Here is a 26,260-nt window from a genome sequence, read left to right on the forward strand (position 1 = left end):
TAATAACAAGATATTAAGTTATAAACCAGACTGGCAAACTAAAATAAATAATTCTCTGGGTCCTGGTGTAATCCACCCAAGAGTTCTTAAAATACTTAAATAGGAAAATGTTGATATTTTCAAAGATGTGCAACTTCTGTTTAACATTGGCATCAGTTTAACATTGGAAAATAGCCAATGTGGGTCTAAGTTTTAAAAAGAAATTGGTGGGCAGTTAAGGAAATTATAGACCAGATAGCTTTGGTAACAGACTGATCTAGTATCAGGCCATTTGCTTATGACCATCTCTCATTTGGTTCTGATAGTCATGTCACAATAAGCTTCTAGATTTTTTTGAGGTGTCAATTTTGCATAAGACAGGGATGGTCCTATAGATAGTGTATTCTTGGATTTTCAAAAAGCTTTTGATAAGTCCTTAACCAGAGGTTTCTAAACAAAGGTAGCTGCCATGAGATATGAATACATGATTTTATGTATTGGCAAGTGGTTTTAAGAAGCAAAAAAACAAAACAAAATACAGAGTAGGACTAAATGGATAATTTTCACATTGGCAAGATATATAAAGTGGCATCCCCAGAGATTTTAGTTTGGGGACAAGTGCATTTTAACTTGTATATAAATGATTTGGAGTTACAGCTGAGCAATGAGGTGGCCCTGTTTGCTGATAATACCAAACTGTTCAGGGTGGTAGATTCAGAAACAGGTTATGAAGAGTTCCAAAAGTTTCTTCCTAAACTTGTCTTCAAAAAGACAAATGCAATTCACTGCAAGCAAGTATAGGGTGATGGATGGCGGCATAAAAATTCCGCATTTCACCTATACATTAACAGACTGTAACTGGCCGTGACTGACAGGAAAGAGATTCTGGGGTCATGGTGGAGAGCTTGACAAAAATGTCAACTCAGAAGGCAACTTCTGTTAAAAAAGAAATAGCACCTTGGAATGATTAGGAAGGGAATTGGATATAGAACTGCTTATAGAGTTCTTTTGCAAATCTGTGGTGAGAACTTTCTTGATATATTGTGTACAGTTTAGTCAATGCTCCTTTAGAAGGGTGTTATGGAAAGGTGCAATGGACTGAATTCTTGTATTCAGTAGTATTTGATATTCTACATACACATGGAATCTTCTACATTGCAATAAAGCTTTTATGTAACTGGATTCTTGAAGGTTCTTCTGTTAGCTAAATACTGGGGTGAGGAAAAAGAGTAAAGAATCAAGTCATGCTGCATGAAGCCTGAAAACTAATATTGGTGACTGTTTAAAACCTCCTGAATCATAGGCAGCATGCCTTAAATATTGGTTACTGAGAAGCAACAGTAGAAGGCAGCAATTGCCCTCCAGTCCACACTTAGGAGATTTCTGTATACATCCAGCTGGCTGCTGTGTAACACGGAGTATTGGACTAGATTGGCCAGTGGCCTATCCGTGGACGTCCTTAGAGCAATCATCAATCTATTAATAAAATTATCCAGTCAAAAAATGAGATAAAGTTAGTTTGGCAAGAATTTTTCTCTGCTGTTTTCTAGTAATTACTACCGTATATTGTTTTCAAAGTGCTAATGGAACAATCTCTTTATGATCTGCTTTATATTCTTTCTAGGTGTAGTTATTGCACTAACTGGTCTGTAGTTCCCTTGATCATCCTCTTTTCTTCTTTTTGAAGAGGGAACAATATTTGCATTCCTCCAGTTACCTGACATTTTACCTGTCCTCCAGGATGTGTCAGGGTTCAACCAAATCACCAGTTAATTCTTTTTAAGTAGTGTGAGGCACAGTTCATCTAACCTTGGAGATTTAGATTCATTCACAGTAATTAGATATTCTCTGGCCTTGTTTCTGCCAGTCTTAAACTTCAATCCTGCCCCTTCATCCTACTCTTCGGAATTTCACAATGGGGCACATACTTTTTTTTATCAAAGACTGAATAAACTTGAGAAACTTTGCCTTTTCTTCGTTACTAGTTAGTTATTTGCCACCTTAATTGAACTGTTGATATACTGGTTCTTTTCTTTTTATTTAAACATATTTAAAGAAGCCTTTTTTGTTATTCTTAGCAGCGTCTTATAACTTAGCATCCTGAGCTTTCAAACATTATCTGTAGAATTCTGACTTACTTGTCTATTCTTCTCCTTAGTAAGTTATCCTTTTTATCTCCTGTACATGTTCTTATTGTTTTCAGAGATGTGCAGACTAATAAAAATACTTTATTAGTCTGGAAAATGCCAACTAGATTGTTTCATATGTAAAGCAAAATAAGCAAATTTTCTATTTCTGGTGGTGGTGGTAGTTCTACTAACAACAAATTTATAATATGAAAATAAAGCTATCCAAATTTGTCAATCTCTGTTGTTTGGGGGAAAAAAAGCACATTGTACTGAGGAATTACTTTTAAGTTTAAAAAAGACTAAAATGCTACATTTTAGTTTAATTTGATATTCAGTACCATGTAATATACTTAGTAGCTGATGGAAAATGTGCAGTAATTATCAGCTTGGTAGTTTATAATATTACATATTTAAACTTTTCTGAAATAGTCATATATTAGTACACTGGAAAACTTCTATATATTTATTTCAGCTTTGAAAATCAGATCACTTGGTTCAGAGTCTTGAAGTCTCAAAATTATTAAACTATATTGTTAATACCTTTGTGGCACGGCTTACTTGTTCAATAATGAATGCTATAGCTTTAAACTGTCACGTCAAATTTGAGTTGGGTATTTGTCAGCTAATAGAAAGGTAGTGAGTAGCATGTCTGTTGCAAGGAATGTCAAAAGAAGTAAAAATGCTGTGTGTGACAGCATGCATCTGCCCACTTTGTTATATGGAAGCGAGAGTTGGATATGTCAGAAGAAACATAAAAGTAAATTAAATGCAGTGGGAATGGGTTATTTGTGTGTATAGTAAAACAAAGAGGGAGAATCAAGAATGTATGAATGTTTTTATCATTGCCACTTTTGAGATTACTACATCTTTTCCACAGATTGATTCCTAAGGAGCAATTTCTTTGATACAGTAATCTCAAAACAGGCCATTGTATATCAACTATAATTGATGCCTCTTCAAAACCTACAGCTAATATAGAACATGATGGGAGTTTATTGACTTAGGTTTATAGGCTACTTCAAATGACTCTGAGTGGTCTAAAGAAGGTTAAAAAGAATAAATGATAATATAATACAAAACAAGTACTAGCATTAACTCCTCATCTGTCCTGCCACGGTATATCAGTAAAAACAATCAACTACTGCAGGGTCGGAATATTGCAAGAAATTTGGAGGTGTGGCTAGGTATTGGCATATCAGTCTATTTTGGATCTTTTTTCATATTTCAGTGTTTTCAGTCTTAAATCCATTCTGTCCTATTTCATCATTAATCTAGGGTTTAGAAACTATATGCAGATTTGCAGTTAAATAAGCATATTAAAATATACTAGATTTTTTATTAGCTGAGAGATGATGATGATGATTTATTAAACTTGTATGCTGCCTGACTCTCAGTGGCTCCGGGCTGCTTACAACAATCAAAGAAATTACAATAAAATCAATGAAACATAAAAGATAAAGATAAAACATGGCAAGAGTGATGAAATGAGGACTCTCACTCTCCCTTGCCAAAGGGCTGGGTGAAGAGCCAGGTCTTTATGGCTCTTCTAAACAACAGAGTGGGGGCAATCTCAATCTGGGGGGGGACCCTGTTTCATAATGCAGGCACTGCTACAGAGAAGGTGGGCTTCTGGGGTCCCAATAGATGGCATAGTTTAATTGAAGGAATTCAGAGCACGCAGGATTGAATTGACCAGGCAGATGTAATGGAAACAGGCAGTCCCTAAAGTAACCAGGCCCTATGCCAGGTAGGCTTTATAGGTAACAACCAGTACCCTGAATTGTACCTGGAAGCAAACTGGCATCCAGTGCAGCTTGTGAAGCAGAGTTGTTACATGGACATACTGAGGCATGCCTGTTACTGCTTGCACTGCCGCATTCTGAACCAGTTGAAGACCAGGGGGTCTTCAACAGCAGTTCCATATGCTGTAGTAGTCAAGTCTCAAGGTGACTAGGGCATGAGTGACTGTCTGAAGGGCCCCCCAATTTAGGAAAGGGCACAACTGGCATACCAGATGGAGTTGTGCAAGGGCCTTCCTGGCCACAGCCTACAACTGCTCTTCAAGCAGGAGCTGAGAGTCCAGGAAAACCTCATCCAAGCTCAAAGATGAAATATCCCCAGTTGGTGGCTCAGACATCCACAGCCACTTGGTTGTGGTAGAATTGAATGTAATGGGCAGAAGAAATAACTGAGGAACAGGAGGAAGAGCCACATCCAAGACAGTGGTCAGATAAAAGAAATCTGAGTCCAAGCCAGAAATGTAATTTGAGAAAGCATTTCAGACAGGACCCTCCCTACTTCTCACAAAGCTAAAGGGAGGGAGAAGGGAAGCATATTTAGACTTGCAAGATTCGGTTATTGTATCCTTATAATAAAAGTATTAGCATTCATAAATTTGGTTTCCTGGTCTGCTCTATCTTAAAGGGCTGATATTGAGTTGGAGATGGTTCGTCCCCATCCAAACCTGCATAGCCTCCAGGCACTGGGACAGAACCTTGACAGCCTCACTTGGGTGGCCTGAAATCAAAAGATATAATTAGGTATTATTAGCATACTAATGATGCCAAACCCAAAATGGCAGATCACTGAACGGTTTCATTTAGATGTTGAAAAGGATTAGAGAGTGGGTAGAATCCTGCAGCACCCCACACAGGAGGGATGTAGGGAGAGACTGGAACCAGCCCTGGAGAAAAGATGAGAACCACTGTAAAACAGTGCCCCCAATCCCCAGCCCATGGAACTGGCTCAGAAGGATACTGTGGTCAATGATATCGAAAGGCGCTGAAAAATGCAGCAGCATAAGGATGGGTGCACTACCACCAGTCCAGTTCCACCACAGGTTATCAACAATGGCAACCAAGGCTGTCTCAGTACTAAATCTCACCCTTAAACTTGACTTCTTTTTTTGCTAAATGCAGGAGACAGAAATGTACAAAATTCTGATCTGCATGTTAGTCTGACAGATGCAGACAAAGCAGTTTGTATTCAGATACTGTAGTTGTAGTGACTGTACTAATTCTCTTGGACATTTATTTATTTATTTAACAAGATTTTATACCACCATCTCACAAGACTTACTGCATTCACAAGTCAGTTATATTTATGATACAGAATGATCAGCATTACCTTATATTTATGTTCTAGAAATACATATTTAAAATAAAAGATAATCTGGTTTCTTTTAGAAATGTTATTGGTTCCTTAAATAAAGCTCACATAAGTCTCTAACACAAGAAATCTTTATAATTAAGCATTTCGTAATCTGGGCCTAACGCACGGCACATTGGTCGTATATTGTACTTTCTGAAGTACTTGGTAAACTTGCTACTTGTGTCAAGCGGATGGAATCAAAGTGACAACAGTTTAAAAAACTACTTCCTCCTATAGTTCTTGCTTGTGAAGTGTTGTTTAAAATGTGTAAATGTTTATGTTTCTGCTTCTCTCTGGCACACATAATTTCGATATGGTCATTTTTTATATTAGCATCATCCGTGATATCTATTACTATATATTTTGTTCAGAGGAGAGTATCTTGTCATACAATAATCATTTGAATTTGTCTTTAGGTCTAAAATACTTTATCTACACTGATCTGTTGGCATGGCAGTTTTATGTCTTCTGTTGCCACACAACTATTCAATTAAACAGCAGTGTGCAAACTGTGTGCTCTTTTATATACTGTTGCTTAAGATTTCCATTAACAATGGAATGGAACTTTGCAAAACTATAAATTTATAAATTGTTGATTCTGGTATATTTCTTAATTTAGCAATTTCCTTTATAGTAAAAAAAACAGTAACAGCAAGTAAAAATTACCATTACCATACTTTTTCTTTCACAATTCTTTCTGATTCATTGCAGTTACTAATCTACTTAATCCATCTATTAAATAGGTCCACTATACAGTTTCATCATACTAAAAAGTAGATTTTCATCTGCGCTACAACTTCTAATCTGAGATTTTTACATAAATTGAGCAGCGCGAGATCCATATAAATAGCTGTATATTTGGGGCAAAAAAACTATGGTAAAGATTTAATCCCCTCTCAAATCTTTGGAATCTTCCCCACCCTTATTTTCTTTGAGTCTGAAACATCTTCATATGAGATCAACAATACCATTGATATCAAGAATCCCAAAGTATTTATATTGCCAATTTCAATGCCTCCTTGAACTATTAATATTTTGCAAATGACTTGCAGTAATACAAGAAAAAATACAAGAATACAGAGTCCCAATGGAAGTTAGCAGTCTCCCCACCACCACAATGGAATACTTTCCTCATAAATGAAATTGTATGTCTTTGCCCAGCTTCCATTGATACCTTCTCTTTGCCTTTTCACCTGTTTTCTAATGATCGTTGATTTTTTTTGTTTCTACTTCTTAAATATTTTATTAAACAATGTTAATATATTCATGTAAAGCATTTTGTTAATTATTTTAATGAAAAAAATATATACATTTTATAAACCAGCAGTTCTCAAACTATGAGGGAATGCACACATCTTAAATGGTGTCATAGAGATATTTTTTAAATCTGATTGGGCTTTTGTAGGCAAAACTGAAGCATTTGACAGTGCTCTACCTATGCCTGTGTAAGCAAACTGGGAATGTTAAATCTCATTCTGAGGTTTGTTCCTTGTTATATCTGCACAAGCCCCCAGTGGGATAGCTGCAGTACAAGTTTGCCCCCCACATGATATGTAGATGAAGATTTAATTATTAAAAGTGAGTGGGACATTTGTTTCTAGAGTAACCTCTAAGCTCAAGGAAATCATTAGTTTTATTCATAAGGGCAGTGATGGTTCACAAATATTCATGTAATAATTGGGGAGGGAGTACAGTCAGATTTTTATGACCCCTGCTACAAATAATAAAATATTTTGCTTCCTGCAGGAGGAGAGCTGTGTTAGCCTGAAATAGCCAAAAGTCTGGAAGAGTCTGGTAGCATCTTTTCAGACTGACATGTTTTATTAATATAGTGTTAATAAGCTTAATAATTTTATTTACTTAATAAATGAAAGTAATACAGTTTTATTAATAAATGTTAATACAATTTGTTAATCTGAAAAAGTGCTACAAGACTACTGATTCTTGCTTTCCTTAGTGAGACATATCTAGTATCTACTTTATTATCTTTTCTGCACCAGGCAAAAATATTTTTATTTTCCTAGAATATTTAAGATGCTAATACTATATGTAATTTTAACCTTTATGCTGTAAGTTTTTGAAGTTAGTTTTTTCTTATATTTTCCTGTTTATGTATTTATTTACATGCTCTCTTTAGTTTTCGTTTATTTAAGTTTAATTTAAATTTTATATTGTGCTCTTAGAATGCTGTCAGGCTCTTTGGAAAACTTTCCTTTGAAGTATAGCTAATTAATTAAATAAATACAGCAGTCAAAAAGTACTGTATACCCAAACATTGTTACTAATGTATTCTCTGTCACCGTTATCTTTTTTATTCTCTAAAATCCTTCAAACCTGGAGAGGTGAGTTTTTCTTCCAGAGGAAGGGAATTGTGGAAGCCAAACCAGAAACACAGAGAAAGCCTCAGGAATACAGGTGCCAGGGTTTGATGGGATAATGTCTTGTTCAGTTTTCTTCTGGATTTATGGCCTGGAATGTCCTATGGAACAGCCTTAATTGCCCCCTGGATAGAAAGCTACTAAATAAATCATAATTAATAATAACTGTGGCTCCTATCTTATTAGTTCATCTATTCAACATCCTCTGTAAAGGAAATCCTTAATTTTTATGGCTGAAGCCTTGTGGCAAGTTCCAGTTTTTGGAATGTATTCTGAACCTGACTGAGAAGCCAAGTTCTTGCTTTCTATGAGTCCATTTTAATATGGAGGCAAAATAAACCTCCCAATCCCACTATTAGTTATAGAGCTTGTTAATTATTAGTTATAGAGCTTGTTAATTATTGAGTGTTCTTAATGTTCGGTTTTTCACTGATACCATGTAGTTGGCCAGGTTTTTACTTGAATTATTTTTGTAATTTCCCACATGGTTGCTTTTTTCTTGTAATAAATTATCTGAGAGTTTAGAGATGTTAAATGCATTGGTCATTCTTTTTTTAAATATTTCTTATTATTAATTGTTCAAGATATAATTAAGGCACATAATGCAGAATATAAGACCAATAGAATACAAGTCTAAAAAAGAAGCAGGAATAAGCAAAAAAGCATATCAGACCAATGGCTTCTGACCTTTTCCAACACAGGTATAAAAGTACATAAAAGTTAATCTCTTACTATTAATTAAACATTTAGTAACATTGTATCTCTAAAAGCGAACCATTCAATCATAAAAACCCAAAATTGAGACTTTATTCTTTTGCGTTACAAATGTATAGTCCCAAGAGCAGCTTCCAGATGAAAACGAATCTAGTTACAGTGTTTTCTCTTATCAGTGCTGTCAGTTTAGCCATTTGTGCCAATTCCATCAATTTAATCATCCAGTCCTCCATTGAGGGAATTTGTGCATTCTTCCATCTTTGAGCATATAAAAGTCTTGCTGCTGTTATCAGTGGGATAGCTGTAGTATGGGGGAAGTTTTTTGCAGACTTTCTAAGGGGGGCCCTTGGACTCCTTGATTCATTGGTCATTCTTAAGTGTACAATTCCTGCTTTGGATAAGGAAGTTCATTTCTGTGAAGGAGATCACTGTTTGTTTCTTATTCGTTTTTTCCCACAAATGTGACCCTCTGGTGCCATTCTTCAACATGTGACTAAGACAGAAGACTGCAGTATGAAAATAAAATGTGTCTTTTTGTAACATTTATATTACTATCATATTTGATTTTTTCCTCATGTCGACTTGTGGGATATTAAGAGGAAGTTGCTTAAGCAGCAATAATTGCAATTTTTTCTTGAATAATGGGTCTGTTGTCACAAAATATTTACAGCAAAATCAATTGCTGTGGCCTTATATTTTTGTCTACTTTTATCCTTTCTCACTTCTCCCATGTTTTAAAGTGTTCATTTTAATGTAATTCTTACCTCTGCATTGTTATTTTTTTAGAGCTACTGTTAATTTTGCTTGTATCAGCATTGTATCAGCCAGAAATCTTTAACACAAGCCAGCCAGATCTTTTTCTTCCCATTCTTTCTACCTGACTTCCGGAGTATTGGGGTGTTGCCGTTTCTCAGGCAAGACTTCCATCTGGGCAGTTTTCCTTTCACCAGGTGTGCTTTGAATGAGGAGATCCTCCCCCCCCCCCCAAAAAAAACCTGGAAGCTAAATAGGGCAGTACAGGAGATCTCCCTCCCCAGGAGTACATTTTTAAATAAATGGCTCCACTTTTCTTTTGAACCAGATCTGCTAGGCCTAAGTGATTTGGGGGGGGGGGTGCTAGTACAAATCCAACAGTGAAGTAACCAAGAATAACATATTTTTATTTTAGTAGATGCAACAAAGTAATTACCTGGGGAATATATTAGCTGTCCCAAGTTATAGTTTATATCTGCATCCCAAAGCTAGCAGTGATTACCCAAAAGCAAAACAAACTAAGAGGCAGAAGATCAGAAAATGGGAATGTACATACAACTATCCAACTGAGCAAAGCAGCACCAACAAGAAATAAAACATTCTGATGCTTCTGCGTATACTGTTCCTGCCAAGTTTACCTTGATTATTTCTCCCAGGGCTTTTGGGCAGAGGGCCTGAATTCCTGACAAACTAAGGAAATATTTTCTACAGTCCTTTATTGCTTTCAGGACCTGCAGCTCCATAAGAATGGGGAAAAGGATCTTCAAGTTGCTCTTCCTTCCCTGGGTCACCTTATTTCATCTAATTGGAAAAGTGTGGTGGCTATTTTAAGAGGAGGTGATAAGTTACTAAAATTGTTTATACTTGTTGTGATGAAGGTGGGAAGTCACTTCTTTATACATTTCTTTTTCTTTACTATATTACTTTTTTTTCTTTTCTATTTTTCTATTTTTTCCTTTTCTGTACCTTCTCTTTCTATTCTTTTATCTTTTTTTAGTTTATATTAGTTTTTATTCTTGTAATTATAATATTTAATAAAATTACTTTTAAAAAGGGAAAAGTGCAGTTGCTTTTAGAATTATAAAATACTTCCATTTAGAATTAAAGTGCAGGTCCGTAAATCCATTATATCCCTGAAAATATCAATGTTTTTCTGTTACTTGTGTGACAGAGCTCGGGTATGAACCCAGTCATGTATGTGCATTGTTGTGTAATGTTGAGATGTTTGTTTATGGAACAAGAATTTTTAAACTGATTTTTGGTTTAACTGGTACCAAAAAAACATTTGTGTTTTTAATTTCCCTTAATGTTGTTTCATTGCCTGCTAAGCCCCGTGATTTCTTGTGCTTGCTACATTCTGGAGAAAAGGTTCTGGGTTTTTCCATATGTAATTTTGACTTAAATGTATTCTCATAAAGGTGATGTTCAGATTTCAGATTCATCCCACATATATTCTACATTAATTTTTGAGCAGTATTCTTTTTTCATTACGTCTGTCTGTCTGTCTGTCTGTCTAGGTTAGGTTAGATGCCAACATGATTCTGTGCTGCTAACTAGCTCAGTAGATGTACACCAGAATAATAAAATTTCAAGCCTTAAAATGACCTACTTTTTGTTAATAGTTCCATTGGGTTGACCACTTAGAATAAGTCATAAATTGGCATGGTTGGTTCAGGAAGTGTAACTCCACAAGTTGGGTAGAGTCTAAAGAAACTTAGAAAGTCCATGTTACCAAGCAAAGGTCTACACATAATACCAAGCCATTATAGCTTAACCTATACCTGTTAGGATATGAACAAGATTATTTAATTGTTATTCCCAATTAATAACATTGAAGTAGAGAACATATCCATTTGAATTAGTGAACCTTGGCAAAATACGCAGTCACAATCCAGAAAGGACCTCAACAGAAAGATCTGCTTTAGTGGAAAATGAAAGTTCTTACTCCTGGGCTCTAATCTTAAACGCAGACAGTCCTTTACTTAGGAACTTTTGAGTTACGAACTTTTGCCAATACGAATAAGCCTGTCTGCAATTCCAACCTAGAAGGTCCCGGAAGGAGGGAGAAGGCGGGAAAGGGTTACTTTGCGGCACACTGCATATGCACGCTTGATTGGACTTACAAACAAAATGGATTTACGAACAGCCTCTTGGAACATAACCTGTTCGTAAGTAGAGGACTATCTGTAATATGTTTTTACTCTGCAGTGCAATTTTGGCAGGTATCACAGTAACTTTACAGCTTCAGTAGGGCACTCCAAAAAAGGGGAGAGGGCTTCCACAGTTATTCCTGCTGCTGTGATACAAAATTATATTGTTCCATAGGGTTGCCTTTCACCCAAAAAAATTTGGGCAGGAGGGGAACTGCCAAGCTAGCTACATAGCAGCTGAACCATCCAGTGGATAAAGGCAGCTTATGTCTATTTCCTCATGCTTCATTTCCTTATCAGTTTTCTTCTTTTCAGCTGAATGTTGGAAAGAAATTATGTAAAAAAAGTCTCAGGACTCTGTTTTTTTTGCCTCTGACAATTGAACAAGATAAAGTTTTGGATAGGAGAAGCTGGCGATGAAAAGTTCAGGTCTGAAAATGATCTGGATATGGCTGGGGGCTGCAATGAAAAATATTCTTCAAAAAATAATATATCCCCTAATATATCCCTATGGGAGACGCAATTTAGCAGCCCCCTGCTAACTATACTTAAGCCCCCTTCCTGGTCACATAACCCCAACTGGGGTGTATATAACCCATCCCGTGCTTCCTAGTGTGCATATACACAAGCAGAGAGCAGGAACACGCACATAGATAGGTGTAACACTTGTTACACAGAAGAAAATAGAGATGCCTTCCATGGCCATTGCTGGTAAGGAGGTTGGAAAGAAGCCATGGTCTGCATCCTTCCCCTGCCTCATTATTCTTTCCAACCCACTGGACTGTTGGAAAGAAATTACATAAAGTGGCTTAAGTTAAGTCGCTCTGGCAGTCTGTCCACCAGCAGGATAATTTTGTGGAAACTGAATAGAACATGATCAAATTGCAGGAGTAGTGGAGGAGAGAGAGAGAGAGACTAGCAACATATCCAAAAATAGAATAATTTGCATTGTATTTATATTATCCTGGAAATCTGGGGAGAGGAAGTGGGTACAAATAAGCACTTTGCATATTGGAAAGTCATTTCCACAAAGTATGATTATTATCTCTTTTATTGGTTTATTATCTCTTCTTTTGGATTATGTACAAGCAAAATAAAGATTATATACAAATACCAATATTGTTACAATGCTACTATTCCTAAAGAGGTTGTGACAAGAGTTTTAGAGGGGCAGAATGTTTGCTTATATCTGCTTAATGTTAGAGGGGAGACGTCTAGTAGTATCTTCTTGTTAAGAGACACTTTTTGTATAAGAATTTTATTAGATTTAAAGCAAAGATAAAAACTACAAAAAAGAAAAAAAAACCTACAAAAAGAAAAAAGAACTAAAAAGGTGAGAAAACACAAGAAAAAAAGAATTTTAAAGATTGCATAAAGAGGTGACTTCCAACTTTTAACAACAAGAATATACAACCATTTCCATAATCAATCCCTTACTCTATATTAGACCAAAATCACATTATTTCTCTAAATCATTCAATTAGCACATTATAAAAATCACTAAATACAATTGCTCTTTCCCTTTATATTAAAAGAAAAAGAAATATATAAACCTAATCAACTCCCTCCCCCCAAAAACATTTATCTGTTTCCCTCCTACCACTATTCTATACATTTCTGTCCACTATAATAAAGATTAAACTAAAAAACATATAAATTGTGTGGTCTTATAATTAATAATACTACAATTATAACAATCTTAATTCTGTTAAACCTAAAACCAGCATTTATTGTTTATACCTTATTAATCTTAATCCAATCATTAAAAACGAGTATGCAGTCAAACAGGCTTTAAAAGCAATCCAGATAAACATTCTCAAATCCTTACCCCACTTCAAAATAGACCAAAGCATTCATGTATCTCCACAATAAACACAAGGCATTTTTCACAGAGAGATCAAAGAGCCCAACTGCCTGCCTTAAAAACTCTGATTTCTCAGCAAAAAACCTCCCATAGAAAAAAACCTCTTTTCCATAACTTTCCATCAGAAAAACAATTCCATTTATGATTTGCAATTTAATCTGTCCATTTAATTCATTCAGTTCCACAATCTGGTCATTGTCAGCAAAAGCCTCGATCTCGCCATCAGTAGAAACATTTCTATCGTTGTTGAGTTCCTCAACTTCTTCCACAACATCCCCAGCCAGATGACACGTTTTAAAGCTGATATTTTCTACAATGTCCCAAAGGAAAAGCCTGCTTGAGCCCCAAAAACCACTGTGTAGTCAGTTCTGTCCGCAGAACCAGTCGGCCATGTCCCCACTTACAGTATTAAGAGACATTTTGACTGGTAAATGCTCAAGAATGGTTGGATAGTTCTGAAGCTATTTTGGCCAGGGTGATTGATTCCTACATTTCCAGCTGAAAGGGGCAGTGTAAATTAGATTTTCATGTTACTAGTAAATGTGTAGCAGATCTACTGCTGATCTGTAGCAGATCTGTTTAGGGAATACTTACCCTGAGATACGTTTTTTCCTATTGTAAATAACCACAAAAATCGTAAAACAGCATAAATCCCCATTAGGCTTTCCTTCCGAAGAAAGTCAAATTTTGCTAAGCTCTTCTTCCCTGTTGCCTCCATTGCTGGGGAATATGGCATAACATAAAACACAAAACACTGTTTTGTGCAGTTCGTACTCTTGAAAATTGTAGTCTTAAATATAAATGTTGGGGCTTTAAACAATAATGCATATTTATTTATTAGCCAATAATTGATTAATTTCTTTAATAATTTGTTTTCTTTCAGTTTCTATTGTAATATCAGGAATATATGAATATTAGAATAGCTTATTTTGTTATAAATATTTTATGCTAAGCTTTGAACACAGGCTAAAATTACAAAGTTCAAGCTTTTTTCTATTGTTTCAGTGCAGATAACAGTTTTTTGCCATTCACTGCTGCTCTCTTTGGAAAAGACTTCTGTGTGTGTGTGTGTGTGTGTATTTTCATGTTTTCCTCATTGTCAAGGGGAGTCTCTAAAGTTGGTAGTTGGTGAAACCCATAAGCAAAGAATCCCTCATATAGTACAGCTACGAGTTACATGTGTTTGAATGCTTTTAATTATCTGATTGAAAAAAAGACAACAGATTATTTTGTGATCCTTACAAAAGATTCGAGCAATTACTTTAGGTATACAGTGGTATCTAAAAATAATAAATACATAAAATATTTTGTATGGTAGTATTTTATGTAGTTGGCAGGGGCATTTGCAGAGGAATCAGCAACATCAAAATGATAGTTGCGACCCAGCAATTGAAGACCCACCCCTTTTTAATGTACATTGTATATTTCAAAGGCACATAAAATGGAGCAAGGGTTTGATAGCCCAATTGTACCTGCCATTTATATTGACTCCCCAAGGGATACCCCTGAAATGTTCTGTGAGAGCTCCATGAAAAGCTGAAGTGAATAAAAAGAAATGTGTAAACTTGGTAAAATTCCAGTAGAAATCTTCCAAATAATCTAACTTCAGCCAATTGTTGATTAATCCTCTCTTACTGCTCTCTTACTGTTATTCAGAAGGTCTTTCATTTAAATGAAACTGACTAGAACAGCCTTTCTCAACCTTTTGACCTTGGAGGAACCCTTGAAATATTTTTCAGACCTCAGGGAACCCTTGCACATTCAGCCTCAAATATAGGCCAGAGATTACAAATTATTACATTTGTTTCACGTGTAGGCCTGTATATATGCATTAACAGTCTTCTTAATCTAAAAATAAAAAATGAAACTTACCTCTTTAATGTGAAGTTGCCCGAAATTGAAATAATTTTTAAAATAAATCGTGATCTCCCAGGGACCCCCTAGTGGCCTCTCGTGGAAACTTAGGGTTCTACAGAACCTTGATTGAGAGACCCTGGACTAGAAAATATCCAAAACTATAATAGCTGGAAGTGTTAGTGGATGTAATAATATATTTACCCAAAAGGAAAACAGCCTGAACAGTAAGAAAGCACCTCGCCTAATCTATGTCTATTATCATATTCTCAATAAATCCTTTTTAAATTATTTGAAGAAAAAATTAACTTACAGATAACTACAGGTGCTATTCAGGTGAATATGTTACTTAAAACGGGTAAGTCATGATATGTCAGCTGGTGAAGTAGTTAGAAAAATTAATAGCACACAAAGGTAAAACATGTTAACTTTGAAAATTTACATTTAGGTAAATCTAGATTTTTTTTAAAAACCCTATTTTTTTAAAAATTAAGCTTTCTTTTGTTGCTGTTTTAAGTAGATTTATATAGGGTATTGTAAGTTGCAAGGTGAAACCACTGACATGTCAAATTGAGAAGATACCTGTACCTTTGCCTAAAGAATGCTATGATCCAGATTATTCTAATTTATATAACGATTATGAGGAAAATACAGTTGCTTTGTAGAGAATAGTTTGTTACTCATTTTTGAAAAAAAAAGATGTGGGTGCCTCTTACTTGGTTACTACTTCTCTTTATTCTCTAAATAGACCATTAATTAGTGTGTGCAAAGTAAGAGACCTTGTTTTATGTTCTGACAAGTTACATTCCAAAAGTGCTAGAATATGCCAATGTTATCTTCTGTCTTTTGGCAGCTGCTACATGGGAAATATTCTATGTACCAAATTACTATGTGTGTGGTCTTTAATTCCTTTTGACTCTATAATGCATCGGACATATGAACATGTCTATACCATGCTCTCTAGTTCAGAGTACTGTCATTGTGCTAGACACAAGTTGCCATATTAAGGAAATAGGCAGCCTTTGATATCTACAAAGAAGCCATGGAATGAAATGGTAACTATGCTATTCATGAAAGATATTTAAATATATATCAATCACAGTTATCTTTTATATATTGTCATGAATTGGCAGGACATATTGGACATATAGAATGCTATGAACTATGCCATATTACTTAGATAATAATAGTACAATCTAATATTGTAATGATGTAGAATAACATCCAACTTCTAAATCCAAAGATTTCTTCTGTTCTTCCCAGGATGTAGACAGCTGAAGCACATTATCTTTTTAGTTTGAACTCCATTTATGCAATCCTGATGCATACTCTCCCTTTATGACATTGATCAGTTTACCTGTAGTGTTTATCCCACAAATTGAAGCCAATATAGTTTTTAATGTTGCTATTCTTACATTGTCTAAATTCTAAATGTCGAATTTTAACTCAGCATAATATTTGATTTCACCCTATGTACTTGAAACATCTTGGAAATTTTTTAAAAAATGGAATAGCCACTAAGAGTTGCCAGCTTGCTTTCTATGCAGGTACTTTTATTATTAACAATTCCATGATAAGCATAAGTCAACAGGTGTAGCTTTATTTTATCAGCCTACTGGGAAATGCTTCAGTTGTTGAATTACTTCTGTAAAATAGCTATTTAAAAAAAATTAATCATACATTCTCCTTCATATGTGTAGAGGTATTAAAAGTTTCCATTTTTGGTTCTAAGCTGTAATTTTCTACTTTTCTTAGAATTTAACAGAGCTGTAACTTCTACAAGTCAAGACAGTTTTCCATTGTATCAGACCAATTTTTTGTTTGAAACCTTGGTTTATTAATTAACTATGGCATTTTCCTAAGTTCCAATAAAAGACGAAACTGCAGTTCAGAACAAACTAGAAAAGACTTCAAAAGTGGATTTGGGACTGAGATACATAGATATATACATACATATCTTTGATATACCTTTATATCTATAATTATATACTGTATATATTTGATTTTGAATTTTTCATTAAATATTTTAAATACAATAGTAAAAGCAAATATAAATTAAACCCAGAAAAAGAAAAAGAGAGAGAATAAAAAGTGCAAAGGAAGAAATAGAAAAAAGGAAAAAAGTAGAATAAAGAGAAAGATGTAAAGAAGTGACTTCCATTCTTCATCACAACATATATAGTTTATTTAGTTAATTCCAAAATCATATAGTAAAAGTTTCAGTATTCCAAGTTTGTGTGGATCCTTAATTCATTTATAGGTTTCTTAGTTCAAAATCTTGTTTAGCTTTTCGCTGTTTATTTCAAATTCTTTAAATTCTTAAACTTCTAGTTAATTTTTCTTTTGTTCAGGAATAAAGACAAATTAAATTCACTCACCCTAACCCTAACCCTAACCCACCAGGTAACTTTTCAGACTTGTCATTCTGAACATAGCCTTAAGATACTTAAATAAGTAATTTCCAAAAGGGATTAGAAGTGAGGTTAGTGAATTTAGTGTCCTTTAAAAGGCGTGGGACACGGTTGTGAGCTTGATGATTAATCCCTTCATCTCCCGGCACTCAGACCCTCTGGAGACTGCTATCCTGCAAGGAGCAGCCTTCCGGAGCACATGTGTGCAATCTCCTGTCCTCTCCTTATCTGGAGAGGTTCCAAAGAACCAGTCTACTCACCAGTTCTTCAGTCTTTCCTGCTTTCGTCGCCTCCACTCACCATGGAGACATGTTTAGCTCGCCATGCCTCCACCAGAAGTTCCAATTTGGGACTGATATTTTTGTATGAACTGAGCCTCTGGGTCAAGTGAAGTCAAGTACATCTGACTCAGTAATATCTTTTGATAAGGGTTTAGCTGCAGAACTGCAAACTTAGAATATGAAAAGGTATCACTGTACAATATCTCTATCCTCTGTCTCTCTGACATACTACTAAGAACAGTCTTGGCTAGAATTGATCTCATCACAACTGTATCAAGGGGGTGTTAGTTCTGGATAACTCTGTATTGTTCCTGTGGTGGTAGTAGTAGTAATAATGTGATGAATTGAAAAGATATCATGGTTAAGAACTTGTTTATCAATGTTTTGTGCTGCTGTAATTACAGATACAGTGTATTGTTTACTGTAAGCATAGCTTATGTGGATAAATATAGATTAATAGTAACTGAACATTTCTCCAACTGGGCATACATCCAAGATAATAAAATATTGACAGACTCTGCTTTTTGTATAAAAGCCTTTTTAGCTGTGTTATGATTTTTACCCATATATAATATTTTGGATGTAAAATACACCTTTAGTGTGTTTTTCTTTATTTAGTATATCTTGCAATTATTTGTTTTGGAATTATTAAATAATTTGAATTTTAATAGGTTTTCTTCTGTTTCCAGGTTAGCACTATATGTATATGAGTATCTTCTCCATGTAGGAGCACAGAAGTCTGCACAGACGTTTTTATCAGAGGTATGTTTTCTATCCTTTTTCTATCTTTTGGATCAATAGTCAACTTTTTTAATATTAAAATTGATCAGTCAGTGTATAAAAAAACCCGGGTTCTCTGACATATACTACAGATGTTTATAGGTGTTCTATTATTATAATTACTGGTTGTGATAATTTTTAAGGCCATAAAATGGTAGCAATGTTACTGATCATGTTGCAAAATATCAAGTAAGAATCACTGGGCCTGAGGCATTGTTTATCACTGTTGGAATAGTCTTCTTTAAGCCCAAACTAAAAAGGAAAAGAAGAATTAAAAGAGAGAGAGAGAGAGAAATAGCTAGTTAATGTAAAACATTACTTTATTTTGACTCCTAAGCTCCAGACCTTTTCCAGGCTACTCCAATTAAGATTTTCATGGGCTTTTTTTCAGCCTAGACTACTGCTGTGTGTGGCACCTATACTGATGGCTGAAAAACACTATTCTACTTGGTCACTTTAATGGAAAATGAAAATATTAGACCACTATTGCAGATTATTACCCAGGGCTTCATATACTAGCCTTTGTTTCACTTGCATGAACTCACTGTATCACTATCTATAATACCATTTTATTACTGGTGTGGGGTAAGGATTATACATAAGCAGCAGCCGCAATTTTTTTTTCCTTTCACATGTGAAAGAAATGCTATGTCACTACTAACACTACTGCACCTTCATTGCAGCTTCGAGATGAATGGCTGTCCCCAAAGTGTGGAGTCTCTATGTATCTTATTTTTTAATTATAAGGCATGAATAACACAATTAGATGAAAGTATTACTATCCATGGGTTACATGCATTGTAATGTAAGCAGACTTCTGTTCATGCAACAGCTTTTCTTACTCTTTATAGTGATAGGTGAAATGTCCCTATTATAAAATGTAACAATATATTTGAGAATAGCAATGGAGAAGGTGAAATGTTTCTTAAAGTGCAAAAGTTATCCCGTATCTAATATTTCCTTCTTCAGAAATGTGATTGTCTGGGATAAAAAACAGTATAACACAAGAGGGCAAACATAATTACAAGAAATGAACAAATCCAAATCTCTACAGAGAAACACAAAATTAGATTAAGCTGGCTGTACTTTCAGGCAAAGTAAAGCAGTTGCCACAACTAGCAGATAAGGAAAAGCAAAGAAGCAATAGCATGCTGTTGGTGGGGAGAGCTGAGCATGTAATTTGCTCTGCACACCCATCCATATTCTCTTTTTCTGCCTCACTCTTACACACAGAGGTATGTATATATACTCAAGCTAACCTACCCCCCCAGATACACTGTAGCAGACAACACATATTCAGCCTCCAGTTGAAACATCTTTCTGAAATTGGTCTGTATTGATTTTAAAAGATCCATATTTGCATTGATTTTAGCTAGATGCTATGATTGTTTTCATGTGAATCTATCTGGCCTAAAGAAATAATCATTATTTGCACTGGTTTTAGATAAGATGGGAAAAAAACATCACATTGGGCGAACCCCCAGGATTCTTACACTCTTGGTGGTGGTAAGTGTTTCAGGTTTACAAAAATTGTGTTGTTTGTTAAAATATTATACCTGTACAAAATCTGATTTTTATCAAAGGTAACAAATTTTGCTAATTAGTTGGAAGAAACAGATGTGAACTGCATTTAATATTGAACTGTCATTTCATTTCCTGGAAAAGATAAAATTAATCATATAATTATTTCAGTTGAATCTTCCTCATTTTTCTTTCAGAAGGATTGATATTCAAGTTTTTCAGATCTGTGATTTTTTTTTCCCTTTGGATGTTCCCATAGGACTAGAAAGATACAGCTAAAATAGTTTGATATGACAAGTAGTTGTTAAGATTCTGCAGAAATGTCAGCTTGTATATATGTATATTGTTATTTTGAGTTGAACAGGAAACAAACTAGGTTTCTGACTTCAGAGCTCTTTTATATTTGGGGGAATCTGGAGTGCCAATCACTGGCTTCAAAATGACAGGTGTGACCAGGTGATCAAAGCCCCACCCACCTTATGTGCACACAGTGTTGTGCACACAGTGTGCATAACACATGTTAAAAAAGGACGGGGGCTTTGCCCAGTTATTCCCACCATTTTGAAGCCAGTGAGTGCTGCTGTTGATGCCCCTGTATAATTATCTGTACACAGAGAAGAATTCTGTACACAGGAGCAACAGTATTAATTTCAGGAAAGGAGGAGATTGTACATGCACATCCTTCTGTGTGGCATGTGCCACTGAAACAAATGAGAGAATCCTTTGCAGAAGAATAGGGCTGTGCATGTGCCAGAAATGGTTTAGAAGATGTTATTCAGGCATCATGCAAGTGTAAATACAACACCTGTATGACATTCATTCCTTTTTTTTTTCAGGCTTCCATCCCAGTGTGAAAAAATGTTGTGGCTGCTATAAGAATTACATTAAGTTTAATGAATGAACTCTTTCAAGCAGCTGCATCTTTTTCCAGATTCATGAAAAAAAGAGGGAATGGTTTAATGAGTAGCACAGGGGTGGTATGCTCACAGTTGTGCATTCTTCAGAGTTGTTTCTAGTCATTTGTGAAGCATGCACAGGAGAAACTTTGCTTTGGAACTGCTCCTGTCCCAGCCCTAGTAAGAGTAGCCATCTTTTAGAGCAGTGTTTCTCAACCTCAGCAACTTTAAGCTGTGTGGCCTTCAACTCCCAGAATTCCCCAGCCAGCCATGTATTAGAGGCTGGATTTCAGTGCTAATATTGATTTACCAGTACCCAGATATCAACATCAACGTCAGTACATATAATGTATCATCTATTTATTTTCTATAGTATTAATTGGCTTCACAAGCATGTTATGTTTATTACATAAGGAAACAATTTAAATTAGTTGGCTTATTTTTTATTAGATAGAAGAAATCACTTAACTAGGAGACCACCAGGGAATTCCAGGGTTGTAGACTACACTGGGAAGAAAAACAAATTATCAGGAGTAGAGCTCAACTCAGTACCAGGATATTTTTACTGATTAGTACAAAGAAACCCTAAAGCTAGAGATATATTATATGAGCTTAGGTTAGATAATCATTTTTAAATAGACATATATTATAGTATTTACAATTAATAAATATTTGTAATGTAACAGACCTTCAGCTACCATGTACCTTCAGTGTTCTCTTCTCCCATTCAGTCCTTTATATTAAAAAATGTATAGGAGAATCTCCCCTGGAGCTTCAGAATGTAAAATTGTTCATGAGCTTTACAAAATACTTTGTAATGATGCTTTTAGACAAAAATTGCCCATCTCAACTGTTAAACAGTTCTGGATTAAAAATTTTGTCTTTTTTTTTTAAATCAGAGGCTTTATTTTATATTTAGATTCTTATCAGTTGCATAATCCTTGCATGTTTTAATTTAAACACAGATTAAATATCTGTGCAGTGGTCAGTTAGGCTATCATTGTAATTATTCTTAGGTATGCTTAGTTCAAACAGAATGGGCATGCTGCATAAATTTTGCTTTCAGAGTATGAAGAAAGAGGGCAATAGTAATTACCATAATGTATATGTATGCTTGGGATACACCTGAAGAAAATGTAAATTACAAATTGGGCATTCTTTTTTATTTTTAGTGTGTTTTGGGATCTCTATTGTGCAGCTCCAGAAAGACGTGAAACATGTGAACACTCAAGTGAAGCTAAAGCCTTTCATGATTATGTAAGTTTTATACACATTGATCACATTTTATGTGAGCTTTGTTTGCAAGTGGTAACAGCTATGAATTTGGTAATTTTCAATGTGCAGGAAAAGCTGCTGCTTCCAAATTCTTACATTCCCTTGATAAGTAATGGAAATGAAATTAATATTAACCTTGCATACAGTAAAAGAATCTGTTTTATGTAGGTTAGCAAAGGTTCATCCTTAAGAGACTTCAAGATAACAGCCCTGTGGACAAGGTCAAAGAAGTCAAATCTTCTTCAGTTAAATATCTGTAGTGTTGGTAAGGAAGAATGGAAAAGAGGATGTAATAGGTAAGATGATATTAAGGGAACAGCAGACATATTTAAGACTAAATAGTGTTATCCAGTTGTACTGTTCACTGCATATCTAATGGGGAAAATGGTTTGAGGAAAATCAAGCTGAGGAAACAAAATTATCTAGTAATCAGATGGTGTGGTTTTGTAAATGTTTAGAAGTGGTTTGGAAACAAGTAGTAGATATTTCAACACAATTTGATATGAAATCAATGGAAAGGCCTTGCATCTATTCAGTACATAAAATAGAACTTCAGCATGAGAAATTTCTAATGAATAATGTTGCTTTTGGTTTTAACATGAGATTGTTGAGATACAGCTTTTTGCTTGTCTTGGTAGGATTCTAAAATAGGTGGTTGAAAACAAAAATTACCGGGGCATGTGTGTTACGTATGACTGCAAGCAAGTATGTTTTGAGTTACATTTATGCCTGAAAATAGCACTGTCATGTTACAATGTCAGTTCAGTGGCAATCATGTGTAAAAACTCTAAGTATGACTAGGCTTCTATTCAGATGTTTAATTATATCAGAATGAGTAATGTTTTGATACAATGGCATTCTTATAAATTTGAGATCTTATCAGTAAGGTTTGGCTGTTCAAACAATTACTGTCATGAAGAGCATGACAAGTCATAAACAAAAGGCACACTGATGAAGATGCTCCCTGTCACCCCACCACTGGATTTTTCCTTTCTCTTCTAAAATCAAGGCTACTAGCACTCATTGTTTTTATTTTCTAAGAATGCCTGCAGGTCAAATGTGGTACACAGAGTCATTCCTAGAAATAAAGATAGTGTGAAAGGATGTTTGGTCATCGTATTGCCAGACTCTGAGTTATAGAGTCCTAATTAGAGGGTGCCTGTCTTTTAGTTGTAGATTCATAATCAGAGAGTTGTTTAGTAAAAGAACTGGTCAAGTGTATAACTGCAGGGCTAGTTTACATAAATAATTTTCCCAGGTCTTACATTCCCTGTCATTTTTTTTCTGATTCCCATCCCAATGCTAGCTGTATAGTAATATTATGAAAGAGGATATTGTGCAGTTAGATCTCTACATTTAAGAAAACAAGGATATTCAGTATCAGTTGCTGAAGAAACCATGCTTTTCTAGGACTTGGTAGCATCTTGGGTAGTTTAATATTTAGATAGAAAAACTGTTCTGAAACATAGTAATAAAAGCATCAGGAAAGATCATTGTAACAGCAGGACATCCCAGGAAAAAGATATGTAGTAAGTGCCTTAATACATTTAGATCTGGGCAAAAAAGATCTTAGAATACATTCTAATTATAAATAATTAGGGTTCAACAGTGGTTCAGATTCAAAAACACAAATGTGCAGGAGTGCAAACATAGCACCTGGTTGCAGCTGCTTAAAGTAGACATGCCTTTTTCTGGGATTGTTCTGAAATACATCCAGAGTGTTGCACAACCCCATAAATTATTATGGGCACCCCCAAACAATACATAGAAATGTTCTCTAAAAAATTTAATCCCACTTTTAGAAAGTTGCCTTATATGTATAAATGGGAACATTCTTTGTCCCAACTTTTCTAGGAATGGAAACTCTCACAGAATAGGTTTCCTAAAGAGATTTGGAGGATTGCTTCAATATCTATTTATGTATTACAGTTTAAGACTTAAATATTGTGAGCTGTAGAAACATATATAGGCAATTGAATAGCTATAGCAAATAAACCTCAAAAAAACTATGGTAAAATCTAAATTGCTTCTGTTAAAGTATTCAGTGTTTCCCTGTCAGACCAGACTGGACAAATAATTTCATATAAGAAGCATATGGGCATGATTCCTTTGTAATTTTTGACATTCCAATTATCCTTTAAACTGCTTTCCCCTGACTGATTATCTGATTATATACATACCAAAAGAAAGACATATGTAACAGAGATACTACTATAGCAGTATCAGGTACCCTCTGAGAATGACATGATGACATAATTCTAGGTTTTGTTGAGACTGTTGAAATCCTGGCCAATCCAAAGAACATGGAGATGGCCTAGGTGATTGATATTATCCATTCTAAGTGCTCTGTTCCCTTTAACAGAGCTAAATTGTCACTTTGGTTTATTAGAGAGAGGAGAGCAATGAAGCAGAAACATAGAAGACTGAAACACAAATGAGGAATTCTTGTGATGAGTCAGGCCCAACACAGAATGGTGCCTTTTCTAAGGCCCATCTGAAATCTTACTCTGTGGTAGTAGATGCAGCAAAGAGGGATTACTTCTCTGCCTCCATTGCATCTGCACAGAACAAACCAGCAATGCTTTTCCGTACTGTATGGCATCTCCTCCATCAAGATGTTGGGTTGGGGAGCCTGAACAGTCGGAGGCTCGCTGTGAGCAGTTTTCATTGTTCTTTGCAGACAAAGTCGATCGGATTTGCCTTGACTTGGACTCCAATGTTTGGACAGGTCATAGGAGGTAAGCTTGGTAATAGTTCATATGGATTCTTTTCATCTTGTAGATCTTGGTGATATGAACAGGATATATGGAGAGATAAGAGCCAATACCTGCTTACTCAGTCCTTAGGTTTTCCTCCTAACTGATACATTAACCTAGCTGGACTGGCACTTTGGTTAAGAGAGGTGAGCATTATGTCTTTGGGCATAGGATGTATTTCCACCTGCTTAAGGATGCAGTTATAAAATCTTTACTGAAAAAAGCCCTCTATTATTCTGGAGAATCTATGTAATTATAGGCTAGTCTCAAATATTTTATTATGGGGCAAAGTGATTGATAAAATGGTAGCCTCATAGCTCCCAATGTTTTTTGATAATTTGAATCTCTTTCAATGAGTGCCTCATCTGGGATATGATACTTAGACTACTTTGATTGCTGTAGTGATATCCTGGGCCAGAAACCAGCTGTTTGGCCCTCTGGTTCAGCAACTCAGTTGCTGTTGTCTTTGAAATGAATCACATGACATGGTTAAGGGACCAAGTTCTATTACAAGCAGATTGGTGGCCAAATAAAACAATTGGTCAACTCTGACACTTAGGAACTCACAATATATTTGTAGATTCTAGCTGTCATACCACATCTCTTGTTTTTTCTTCTAGCCAATTCAAATCTAGCTTTATGTTTTTCACCTCACATTCTTAATGGCTATAGAACCTCTGTATTCATCACCATACAAGTAGACAAAGCATGGTATCTTTCAGTGCAATCTGGCAGGGTTGGGCCTTGGTAGCACCATTTTGGAATACTTGCAGTCCTTTTTATTGTAATGCTGTAGTACTAAAGGGCTTCTGTTCAACATCTAGGTTGTTGAACTTTGGTCCCCTATGCTGTTTAACATCTACTTGAAACATCTTGGGGAAATCATTCAAAACGGTGAATTGGGGTGCTATCAATTTGCTGATGACACACAGCTTTGCTATTCCTTACTATCTAGTTCCAAGAAAGAAATTAATATCCTTGAGCACTGCCTAATTTTAGTAATGGGCTAGATAGAGAATACAAGCTGAAACTAAATCCAGACAAAACTGAGTACAGTTGGTAAGAAAACTAGGTTCAGGGATTTGGGTGAAGCCTATTCTAGATATAGTTTCATTTCACAAACAGTTTGGAAATACTTTTGATTCCCAGCTGTCACTGGATTTGCAGATAATTGCTGTCGCAAGTGCCACCATTCCTAAACTGGTCAGATTTAATAACAGTTATCCACACCTGAGTTACCATCTTGACTATACTAAGTGGACTATCCTGGAAAAGTGTCCAAAATTTTCACTTGGTGCAAAATCTAATGACTACGCTTTGAACCAGCAAGGTACACAGATTGCATTATGTCTGTACTGAAATATCTGCA

At 35.3% G+C, this 26,260-nt stretch overlaps 1 protein-coding gene across 13 annotated transcripts in view; it reads left to right on the forward strand.

Moving 5' to 3' along the window:
• SSBP2 (single stranded DNA binding protein 2) overlaps window positions 1-26,260 on the forward strand; it is a 162,554-nt gene that overhangs the window by 49,104 nt on the left and 87,190 nt on the right. For all 13 annotated transcript variants that reach the window (XM_063295463.1, XM_063295465.1, XM_063295471.1 and 10 more), the window contains exons 2-4: window positions 18,353-18,425; window positions 19,888-19,949; window positions 22,033-22,117. In XM_063295463.1, the coding sequence (XP_063151533.1) occupies window positions 18,353-18,425; window positions 19,888-19,949; window positions 22,033-22,117 (220 nt within the window). The remainder of the gene's footprint in view (window positions 1-18,352; window positions 18,426-19,887; window positions 19,950-22,032; window positions 22,118-26,260) is intronic.

Source organism: Candoia aspera, chromosome 2 (assembly GCF_035149785.1).
Source record: "Candoia aspera isolate rCanAsp1 chromosome 2, rCanAsp1.hap2, whole genome shotgun sequence".
Classification (NCBI taxonomy): Eukaryota; Metazoa; Chordata; class Lepidosauria; order Squamata; family Boidae; genus Candoia; species Candoia aspera.